The sequence below is a fragment of the Pistacia vera genome, unplaced genomic scaffold, assembly GCF_008641045.1.
Source record: "Pistacia vera cultivar Batoury unplaced genomic scaffold, PisVer_v2 Contig179, whole genome shotgun sequence".
Taxonomy (NCBI): domain Eukaryota; kingdom Viridiplantae; phylum Streptophyta; class Magnoliopsida; order Sapindales; family Anacardiaceae; genus Pistacia; species Pistacia vera.
This window is the reverse complement of record NW_022195887.1, coordinates 507,533-519,079: the sequence shown is the minus strand read 5'-3', so window position 1 is coordinate 519,079 and position 11,547 is coordinate 507,533. Positions and strand designations below refer to the sequence as shown.

Below are 11,547 nucleotides of genomic sequence, written 5' to 3'. Positions count from 1 at the left end.
ATGAAGAAATTCATATGAACGAAGATGCTAATTCTACACCAACAGTTGAGGGTTACATGGATGACTTAATGAATAATGATAACATTGCTTGGTTGGATGATGCTCCTTTTTGAGTTGTTTTTGGCTTATTGTTGTTTATGTACTTTGTGAGTTTTTGTTATAAACTATAATTTGAATCTTGGTTGTATTATTTGTGTATTTTATTTGTTTGGAGCTCTTATTAGACTTTGAATTTTGGTTTTGTTATGACTTATGTGTTTGATTTGACACTATAGTTGAATCTTGGCTAAATATTGTGTTTGAGTCTGGAGACTATAATTTGAATATCAGTTATATATTGTGTATTTGTATTATTGGTTAATTGAATACTTTGCATTTGAAATGTTATATTGATTTTAACCAGGTAGTCCATAAAAGTGTTAAAACTAAGATTGATATTGCCGTATTTTTCAAAATGTATTATTGACAATGCACCGTATTAAACCCGTACGGTATTTTTTCTGTATCTGAATTTTATGGCCGAATTTTTATAAACGTATTTTTCACCTTTTGCCATATTATACCTGTAAAATTCCCGTACTCTTTTTTTGCCGTACACGCATTTACTAACTAGGCTTAGGACACAAGAGGAGAGAGATATGATGTGATTTATTCTTTATGCTTCGACTCTAGGATCCATAATGTATGTTGTGTTATGTACTAGGATTGATATCTTACATGCTTTGAGCATTTGTAATAGATATAAATCGGATATAGGTAAAACACACTAGATAACAATCAAGAACATCTTTAGGTACCTGAAGAGGACTAAAGATATATTCTTGGTTTATGGAGGAGAAGATCATCTCACTGTAAGAGGATACAATGATGCCAGTTTTCAAAATGACAAGGACGACTTTCGATCGCAATCAGGTTACGTGTTCTATTTAAATGAGACTACAGTGAGTTGGAAAAGTTCAAAACAAAGCATTGTAGAAGATTCTACAATGGAAGTCGAGTACATCACATTGGGTAATGCAACCAAAGAGGTTGTTTGGATCAAGAAGTTCTTGAATGAACTTGAAGTGGTTCCAAGCATTGTTGACCCAGTCGTGCTTTACTACGACAACAATGGTGCCATTGCTCAGCCTTAGGAACCACAATCTCACTAGCAATCCAAGCATATATTCCAGCGTTACCATCTCATTAGAGAATTCGTGAAAAGAGGTGATGTATAAATTAGTAAAGCACCTACTAATGATAAAATCCCAGACCCACTGACGAATGTTCTGTCGCAACAGAAGCATGATAGGCACATAGCATCATTTGGGATTAAACGTATGAATGATTGACTATAGTGCAAGTGAGAGATTGTTAGAGTATGTGCATTAGAGTCAACATTTTGACTATTGTAAATACCTTTTGTATAAATAAAAGGCATTGCTTGTTTAAGCTTATATACTATAGCGTATACTTACTACGTGTAAAGATAATAGTATATGTCCTTAGAAACGTTGAAACCAGTGACGAGGGAATTAAGTGTTATAAATTTTAATTGTGAGAACCCTATGAGAACAAATGTTAATTGTGAGAACCCTGTGAGCACAAATGATGGTCATTCTAAAACTGTTCATAGTCATAGTATAAATCTGACCAAGGACACAGATTATACAGAAAGACTATCATCACGTTGAACGACCATATCGAAAGGTAGTGACCGATCTCACATGTCAAGGTTGTGGGCATCAACCTGGTGTAACGCATGGGTGCTTGCTTGTGCAAGTCCATTGGATTGACCCATCAGAGGATTCCATACAAGATGGTGAACCCAGTGTCTATGGAATACATCCTTTTACAGATGGTAGTGAATGTGGTCCTTCGACTTGAGATCACCAGAGCGCCATGTGTAATTATTGAAGTGATTTGACAATAGCCTAATGTCGTCTCTTTTAGGGATTACCAGAACGGTGATTATTGGTTACATCGAGAAGTACACTATGATTATGGTGGATCAACAAAAGATTAATCACTCTTGGTTCCAGGAGATCTTATCTCGGCAAGATATTTGGCTAAGAACTACGACCTCAAAACCGTGGCCACGGTGGAATCAAACGAGTTGGTGCTCGAATCCAATTTTATATAGTCATAGATTCGACAACCAAATATAAACATGTCAAGGTCAATATTTGAAGTAGACACTATTTTTGTACTTCAAACCTTGATGAGATATAAGATGATGAAAATGATTGAATTGCATGGTAACCATACTATAGAAAAAGGTAAGTCCATGATGCTTTGCTAGAGGTCAATCTTGATTATGTATGAAAACACTAATTGGTTAATGCTTAATTAGTTATCGGAACACTGCCGGCAAAATAAAGAGCATTCGGGTCACACACATAGAAAGTAGTCATGTGAGAATTGGAAATGGAAGGACAATTTTGTCCTTGGGGCCGAAAAGTGTATTTCGATAATTTGGGAGTCCATGAGCATTTTTGTCATTTTGGGCGAAAAAGGTACTTTGGTAATTTTGCTAGGGTTGACACCATTATCCAATATTTATATGGGAGAAATTTTAGCAAAATTGGATTCCTATTAATTTTAATTAATATGAAGGAATATATTTAATTTAAATTAAATCTATTAAAACTCATATATTAAATATGAGAAATATATATAAATTAAATAAATAGTAATATTTATTTAATTAGAATATGCATTTATATAGGAATTAAATAAATATCCGAATTTATTTAATTCCTATATAAATTATCGAATAACTGATTATTGTGCGAACATACGTGTTCATCTTTTCCGTTTTGTATTAATTGTATATATTTTGGATAATAAATCACTCAGAAATCGGAATTCTCAACAATTGGTATTTGGTACCATATCATCATTTTTTCATCCATAAAAAATATGAATAATCAGGTGATGCATTAAGACAAAAATTCTCATCCTTTTGGTATGATTCTAAATATATGAGCTAATTACTATCAATAAAATTACTTTTCAGAAACGCTATAAACTCTCTTTTACAGGAATTAAATGAGCATGCCATGAGAGTAAACGACTTTTCCAACACAAGGTTTCCCTCAGTGACAATTTTCTACCCAAAAAGTTTTAAAATACCACTTTCCTACCCAAAGTTAAACCTTTCTTATTTTGACACTTGATTTCTTGTCGATCGTTGGTCACCGTAATGTTAGAGTTTCGTGTTTTTAGCTTATTTTTGACTGATTCTGAAGGCTAATATTCAATCGATCACCACCATATTCAATCCATTGACCTTCACTCAACAGAAACCCTCTTATCCTGGCTCCTGATAACTCGCCGAACATTGGTTGAAAAAGTGAAGTATATTTTGGGTATTAACAAAATATAAACATTGGGTGGGAAACCGGTATTTTAAAACTTTTTGGGTAGAAAAGTGTCATTAAGGCAAACCTTGGGTTGGAAAAAGTTTTTTACTCCATGCCATGATAATTAACACTATACTTGAATAAATTAACTTAATTATTTGGTGTTGCCAGGTCAAGGATCCGGAGGATAAGGCATGCTTAATACTTGCAACTGTAAATATAACTTTTCAAACGAATTCGTTGCCTAATAAAATGATTATGAAAATTCTGATTTAGGAGATTTGTTTTTAATTGTTGTATGTATGCTGTAATTGCTTAAATGTTGAACATGCATAATACTATTATAAACTCTAGTTTAATATAAAAATAAATGCTTTGCTTTTATCAAATTGTCTTTGTCATCAATACCTTAATTAATAATTAGATGTACATAATCAAACAATAATTAAAAGAGAGATTTAATTAATATCCACAAAAACAAACTGTTAAAGTCGCCTTACTTCTAGTTTCCCAAGCTGATTGGAGTTTGTTAAAATTGGAAAAAGCTAATAATAGTAAATAAATATAACCATTACATTCTTCAAACGTAGCATAAAATTAGCCAACGGTTGGCTCATAGAATTATTGGCCATCATCTTTCTTCACTCTTCCCTCTACTATAAAACGGGGTTAAGACGTTTCGTATTTCATTCAAACAATTATTAACAGAAACACCAAAACCAAATTCAAGAGATGGCGAAATTGATAAATATAGCCATTTTATCATTATTACTTTTGTTATCGTTGGTATCAACAGCTAAAGCTCATGAGGGTGCAATTGTTGATATAAGTAAATTTGGTGGAAAGAACGGTGGCTGTATCACTGAGGTAATAATTAAGCCTCATGGCTCTGCTGCAATTAATATTTGTCGTTAAAATTAATTTTATCTTAACTTTGATTTCATGTACTTCTTAATTAGGCTCTGACTAAGGCATGGAACGAAGCGTGTCAATCACCTACTCCAAGCAGAGTATTGATTCCACGAGGATCATACAGAGCAGGAAAAGTGCTTCTCGAAGGTCCGTGCAAAGCTTCTATTGAGGTTGAATTTAAAGGCACCTTAAAGCCCACAGAAGATCAAATCAAAGATGATTCTTGGATTCAGTTTAATAAAATCACAGGGTTTAAACTATTTGGTGGTGGAACTTTTGATGGCGAAGGAGCCAAAGTTTGGGAAAAATGTAAAGGTGGTGGCTTGGAAAGCTTCCCATGGTAAGTTTATTAATGATAAGGCTTGCACTGTAAGGAAATGTTTTTAATTAATGATTATGATCATATCAATATGGTACTAATCTAGATTGTTTTTTTTTTTTTTTTTTTTTTTTTTGTCTTAAAATTCGAATAGAGTGTAAAGTTCAACTTCATTACCGACGGGACTATCGAAGATATATGTTCTATAAACGCTAAACAATTTCACATGGCCGTCGTAGGCTGCAATAATGTAGATTTCAACCGCCTAAGGATAACTGCGCCAGCCGATAGCCCAAATACAGATGGAATACACATTGGACAGTCAACTAACATCAGGGTTTGCGATTCAACAATCGGAACAGGTGATGATTGTATCTCCTTTCTTGGTGGAACCAAAAATGTTTCCATCACAAAAGTTAACTGTGGGCCTGGTCATGGCATGAGCGTTGGAAGTTTAGGAAGATACCAAGATGAGGAACCTCTAACTGGAATCACTATCAAGGATTGCAATTTCACGAATACTGACAATGGTGTGAGAATCAAAAGTTGGCCTGATCGCTATGAAAACGCAGCAAGTGATTTGCATTTTGAGGATCTTACAATGAACAATGTCACTAATCCTATTATTATAGATCAAAACTATTGCCCTGGAAAATCATGTGCTCAGGTATATAACTACTTTCCAGAAAAAATGCTAGCTCAATTAATATTTATATTACATGTCCTTCCTATTCAAACGACGAGAATTTAATTAATTAATCATAACATATTCACTTAAATGTCTTGGATTTTTTCAGGGTCATTCAAAAGTTAAGCTGAACAAAGTCTTCTTCAAAAATATAAAGGGAACCTCAGCAAATCCGTGTGCTGTAAAGCTTGCTTGTAGCTCTGGTACATGTGAAGGTGTGGAGCTTAGTGAGATTGACCTTTCATACATTGGACAAGATGGACAAGTTACATCAGAGTGTAGTAATGTTAAACCAAACGTTGTTGGTAAAATGAACCCGCCCGCATGTAGGGCCCCGGTTCAGATCGGTGACAAGGGTGGAGGTAAAGGTGGAAGTAAAGATGGTGAGAACGGCAAGGGTGGAGGTGAAAAAAAGGAGAAAAATGATTCTGGAAGTAAGGAACTTTGATTCAATTTTGGAATTCACACCCTGCTCAAATCCTGAATTTCTTTCTAGAATAAACCAACCCTTTCTTGCTTTTATGATCCATGGTTTGGACGTTGTAGATTTCTGAGTGGTAGAGTAGAATAAATGCACCTACTCTCTATCATTACCAAAATTTTACTGTTTATCAATCAGAAATAAATTATTTATTTTTTTATATTATTTATGTTGGTTCATCCATGACACCGTTAATATCTTTTCAGTTATGTTTGTGTTGTAACTTGTGTATTTATCGAGATTTGAGATATCATATTACAGTCGCATATATACCAATGGAGTCCAAAACTTGTATCAAATCTATTTCTTTTCCCTTTTTCTCTCCGCTCCACATTTCTAATACACCAAAAAATTCCTAAAACCTCATTTGCCTCTTTTAACTCTGGACTCCAATGTGAGAGATTTTGACAATAAGAATATCAATCGAAAACTGAAAAAATATGTATGGGAATTAAATATATTCTATTTTTGCTTTTAGCTTTGCAGTTCCCATGTTTCCAGGAGATGAAGAAACTTAGTTTCAATAAAACGAGTCTTGAAGCAAAGAAAGTTAGTGAAAAAGAAATCGAAAGTTGTGAAGGATAAAGTTTGAAGTATTATGCTTGATCGAAAGAGAAGTTTTATTGCCTCTATAACATTTTCAGATGAAACATGGAAATCTCAGGTTGTATTATTTCTTAATGTTAATTTGTTGCTATTGCAGATGACTTTGTCCACGGTCCTGTTCCGTATGTGTTGAAACATAGTGATTATGGATTGTTTAATCATAAAATGGAAAATGTTAGAGTTGGTGAACTCTATTCATCGTTGGATACCCATTTTTAAAGTGTAGTGGAAGATTTTACCAAGTTGATTAATGGTTATTAAGTTAAGCATGAATCAACAACCATAAGCGATAAAGATAAAACACACAAGCATATACATGGTATAGCCAAAACCACTCTTAGCCTACATCCATGAGACCTCATCCAGATCGAAGCTAATCTACTATAACAACAAACATTACAAGATATCACTCAGAGTTGATTTTAGCTATGGCAAAGAGAACTCACTGTTCTACGTTACTGTAACACCCACATCAAGGTACGCAATTTTATTTATGCCCTAATACCCCAAGTTGGATTTCTTTGAAGTTATCTTAGACAAATGTGAAGAAAACTCCTTAAAACTTTATTAGGGGTAAAATGGTCTTTTCACTCTTGATTAGATGAAAAAGTGGAGAGTGAAAGGAAGCAAAATAATGTGAAGAAGATAATAGAAATGAAGGTATTTTGGTAATTGACTAAAGGATATAGATGGGATTTCTTAGAAAGTGCAAGGGCAAAATGGGAATACATGTATATATTATTAGTTATAAGTATTCATGAGAATAAACCCTAACCCATTTTCAGCCCTTGTACACGCCACCCTCACCCCTTTTTCTTTCAAATTTCTTCACCAAATCTCAAAGAGAATTCATAGGATTGGCTTAGATTTTTGTAGAGTTTCAATCCTAAAGCACCCAAAGGTAAGATTCTAACACAAGGTGTGTGATTAAACTTTAAGGTTTTAAATTTTTATGGTTTTATATGATCTAGGTCCAAGAGGAAGAGAAGTTTAGCAAATGGAGGTTATATCACTAGTGTTGTACAAATTCAAGGTAAGTAAACCAACTTTAGTATTGACTTGAGCAATAACTGTGTAGAATGATTCTTGTATGTTTGTATGTGATTTTATGGTGGAAATTAGTGGCTGTTTTGATGTTGAATGATGTGTAAATTTCTAGCCATGAGAAGTAGTGTATGAGTATGTGGTGATTTGGTGGAATTATGGAAGAATTATTGTTGAAACTTTGAAGTGTTGAAGAGTTATTGAAACCAGCCAGGTTTAAGGCTAAAGTTAGTGAGTTTTTGCTCAAATTTTGGTGGATTTAGAGAGATGTGGAAGTGTGGCCAACTAAGTTTTTGCATGTGCATATGAATTGTTTAATGAAAATCCAAAGAGAAATGCATGCATGAGTTGGTTAAATCCTATTGAAGAAATGATTAGAGAAAGGCAAGAATTGAAGTAGAAAGATTATGTTGGGCTTAACCAAGTGTACATTTTAGTATTCAAGAGTGCATTTTGTTATGCCAAAATTTAGAATATCACTTGGTCATGTTAGCTCAATGAGATAAATGGTTTTTAGTGCATGGTTCAATTTACTTGACCCTTTAGTATTTCTTGAATAACACATTGCATAGTTATTGAATTAGAAATTGTGAAACTTATTACTTCGGGAAAGTGTTAGAAAGGAATTGTATGTTAAATTGCTACTTTGATATGGCATTGGTGATAGTAGAGAATTGGTAGAATATGTCATGGCATATCAATATGCCATAATGAATTCTCAAGTTTGTGTATTTGAACTTGGAAAGAACATGAAAGAGTAGGCTTGACCATGCATATATTGTGAGAATATTAAAAAAAATGTTAGCAAAGAATGAGAGAAAGAAAGAAAAGAAAACGGCTTGTAGATTCTTTTTAAGCCAACATGCAAATACGTATATTTTCTTATTTAGTAAAGAATGCAATTGTAGAATTTCCATAGCTTGTAAATTTATTTAGAAATGTGTATAGAATATCTTTCAAAAATATAGAATGCTATGTTAGAAGGTTGTTGCGATGGGGAACCCGTGAGTGACAGAGATGCAGAAAATTCTTACATGCACGCCGCCATCAGTGAGCGGCCTTAGAATAGAAAAATAGAATTAATACAGTCCGTTAGAAGTGCATGTGGATGAGGACTGTACCCAGAAAGAATTTCAGAATACATTCTCACAGCCAAGGTTCCAAATCCATGCCTCAGCCTAGTCCGATCGGCAAATCAAAATAGAATAAAGAAAAGAAAGAGAAACATAATAAGAGACAGAAAGCAGAAAAGAAAAGAAAGTTTATTTCTTAGAAAAAAATTATTATTCTGCATATGTATTATGCTACTTGCATTATTTAGAATTTCTTATGTGCACGACGATGTACATGTTTTTATTAATTGTCCTTGCACGTTGGTAAGTAGCAAATTAGAATAAAAGAAAAGAATGAAGAACAATAGAAAAGAATGCAGAATATTAGAAAAAAATACAGAATAATAGAAAAGAATGCAAAATATTAGAAAAGAATATAGAATATTAGAAAAGAATGCAGAATATTAGAAAAGAATGCAGAATACTAGAAAAGAATATAGAATATTAGAAAAGAATGAAGAATATTAGAAAAGAATTAAGAATAATAGAAAAGATTGAAGTGAGAAAAGCAAAGTCAGAATATGAGTAACGGAGGAAAAATAGTAGTGTAGTTTGGTTTACTTACTGAGCAATTACTGCTCACTTCGTTATTTTACTGTTTTGCAGGTACTAGATGATTTACGGTCGGGTGGGAAGTCAGTAAGCGGAGGAGTTTGGCGACACTGTCCAAGAATATTTTGTACTTATTAAAGTATATTAATTTTTTTTTTTGTATATAATTATATGAATTAAAATTAGAGTTTTTAGATTTTACGTTATATACATATATGTATATATGTTTTCAAAAGTTATTTAGTGGATTTTATTATATATCTCTCAAAGAATTACTAACTAGAGAGAATATTACAGTTACATTAAACACCAACCTCTGATCAATCTCTAATGTATCGTCGCTTCTAGGATCACTTCACGCTAAGAACACTCTCGGAGAATGCTTGAGCTCCACCCAAGCTTCACTCGTTGAAGCCACGCTCCAGCATCAACAATGGAACCAAGTTCCAGCCGCCATTCAACAAAGATGAAGGATGATAAAGGTTTAGCACCAAAACGTAAATAGAACTTGTTAAGGAATAAACTCTCTGAAAAGTTTAGAGCACAATCAATATGAATAACTAGATTAGCTTAACAAATGAGCAAGAATGAAAATGATATAGGCTAATTTTGTGCTCAACAATTCTTGCCAAGTCAGCAGACAATGAGTCTTGGTAGAACTTGTTGGATGTTTATGGGTAACATTGCTGTAAACCCTGACTATAACTTGTCCACTAGGTGACTTAGGGGTCTAAAGGCTTATTTGATGGAATAGGAACAAGTTGGTTTGCTAGGAACGTGTTGAGGATGATCGAATTAGAACCCTAAGGAAACTAAGTCCTTAAAACCCTAATATTGAGACGCCACAAAGGTCGATAACTCCCTTTGATAAGTCGAGATTGAAGCATTCAATCAAGAACACAAGAAGGCAAAACAAATAGCTTTCTGAAATAAACTTCAATTGATAATAATCTATCCCTAAAAAAATAGCATGGCTGCTCCTTTTTATAAGCAACAAACCTTAAAAGAAAACCCTAGCTAATTGAAAAATGGGTTGGGCCTAAGTACAAGAGAATTGGGCCTAAATAAACCTTAAATAAATAAAAGACTAAAGAATCTAATGATAATTAAAACATAAAAAAAAGCCCAAGATTAAATAAATGAAAATTAATTCCTAAATTAATCCATGCATCCAACTTGATCTTCCGAATCTACCTCTTGCATAAAAAGATAATAGACCATCCTTGGTGAAACTTTGAAATCTTCGAATTTAGTCTTAGAGTCTTCTAGTACAACCTCTTTGTATTGCACTTCCATAATCAAGACTTACAAAGTCTCTTTCATCCTCTTTGTCTTTGCCTTAGTCATTGGACTGCCAATTCCTTGCAAAGGATCTTGAGAATATTTGGGAACATCAACTTGGTCAGCACCTCGATCTCCATTATTCCCCTCCTCTTTGATAGGATTCGTCCTAGAATCTCCTACATCAAACAAAGATAAATCAGCAACATTAAAAGTTGCACTAACATCACCATGGTCGCTTGGCAAATCTAGCTTATAGGCATTATCATTGATCCACTCCAAGACTTGAAAAAATGTCCATCTCCTCGAGGTATCAATTTTGATTCCTTTGTGTGGGAAACCTCAATCTCCAGGTTGGAAGACAACCTTCAAACGCCCCTTATTGGCTTGCTTAGCATTTGCTCATTTTTCCTTTCAATGTTGGCCCGAACTCTGGCATGTAAATCCTTCACAAAATCTCCTTTTTTTACATCAGATTAGCATGACTCCTAGTAGGCAAAGGTAAAATATCCACAGGTGTTAAAGGATAAAGCCATAAACAATTCAAAAGGAGAAATGGAGAAGTAGATGAACAGCACTATTATATGAAAATCAATATGTGGCAAACACTCTCCCACTGCCTTAATGTTTTTGAATGATAGACAAACAAAGTAGTGAGTGTCTATTAACACTCAATTTGACCATCCGTTTGAGGTGTGCAACAGTAGAAAATAACATTGTTTCTAATTATTCCAAAGTGCGCCAAAAATGACTTAGGAACTTAACATTCTATCACTAACAAGTGCTAGGCAACCCATGCAACAAAACCACTTTTTAAAGAAAAAATCAGCAATTGTGCTTCGTCGTTGTTTTAGAACATGCATAAAATGACATTTTACTAAACAAACAAATTGCTATCTTACCACTTTGGTCCTGGTAATTCTAAAACAAAATCCATAGATATATCAATCCAAGGTGTATGGTAAGGTAAAGGGGTATACAAGCCATGCGGTCTAACTTTAGATTTTGCTTGCCTACATGTAATGCACTTATACAAACAGATTGCACATCATGCTTCATATTAAGCCAATAAAAATGCTCATGTAATATATCTAAAGTTTTAGAACACCAAAGTGCCATCAAACCCTCCCCATGACTTTCCCTAACAAGCAACTCCGAACATAACAAAATAGGCCAACATATAGCCTTCATAATCCTTCATCCTTATC

General features: G+C 33.7%; 2 protein-coding genes across 2 annotated transcripts; both read left to right on the top strand.

Annotated features, from left to right (window-relative positions):
* The first annotated feature begins 4,076 nt into the window (after window positions 1-4,076).
* LOC116126318 (polygalacturonase-like) lies at window positions 4,077-4,600 on the top strand. The gene is made up of 2 exons (XM_031412013.1): window positions 4,077-4,211; window positions 4,304-4,600. The coding sequence occupies exons 1-2, from the start codon at window positions 4,077-4,079 to the stop codon at window positions 4,598-4,600; spliced, it is 432 nt and encodes a 143-aa protein (XP_031267873.1).
* Window positions 4,601-4,801: 201 nt separating this feature from the next.
* LOC116126317 (polygalacturonase-like) lies at window positions 4,802-5,711 on the top strand. Its single transcript, XM_031412012.1, has 2 exons — window positions 4,802-5,242; window positions 5,373-5,711. The coding sequence occupies exons 1-2, from the start codon at window positions 4,802-4,804 to the stop codon at window positions 5,709-5,711; spliced, it is 780 nt and encodes a 259-aa protein (XP_031267872.1).
* The last annotated feature ends 5,836 nt before the right edge of the window (window positions 5,712-11,547 follow it).

What these genes read in the sequence shown, in the direction of transcription:
- LOC116126318 (XM_031412013.1), top strand. Translation starts at nt 4,077, where the DNA reads ATGGCGAAATTGATAAATATAGCCATTTTATCATTATTACTTTTGTTA. An exon ending in ACGGTGGCTGTATCACTGAG is followed by an intron (nt 4,212 to 4,303) that starts GTAATAATTAAG and finishes CTTCTTAATTAG; the next exon opens with GCTCTGACTAAGGCATGGAA.
- LOC116126317 (XM_031412012.1), top strand. Translation starts at nt 4,802, where the DNA reads ATGGCCGTCGTAGGCTGCAATAATGTAGATTTCAACCGCCTAAGGATA. An exon ending in CTGGAAAATCATGTGCTCAG is followed by an intron (nt 5,243 to 5,372) that starts GTATATAACTAC and finishes GGATTTTTTCAG; the next exon opens with GGTCATTCAAAAGTTAAGCT.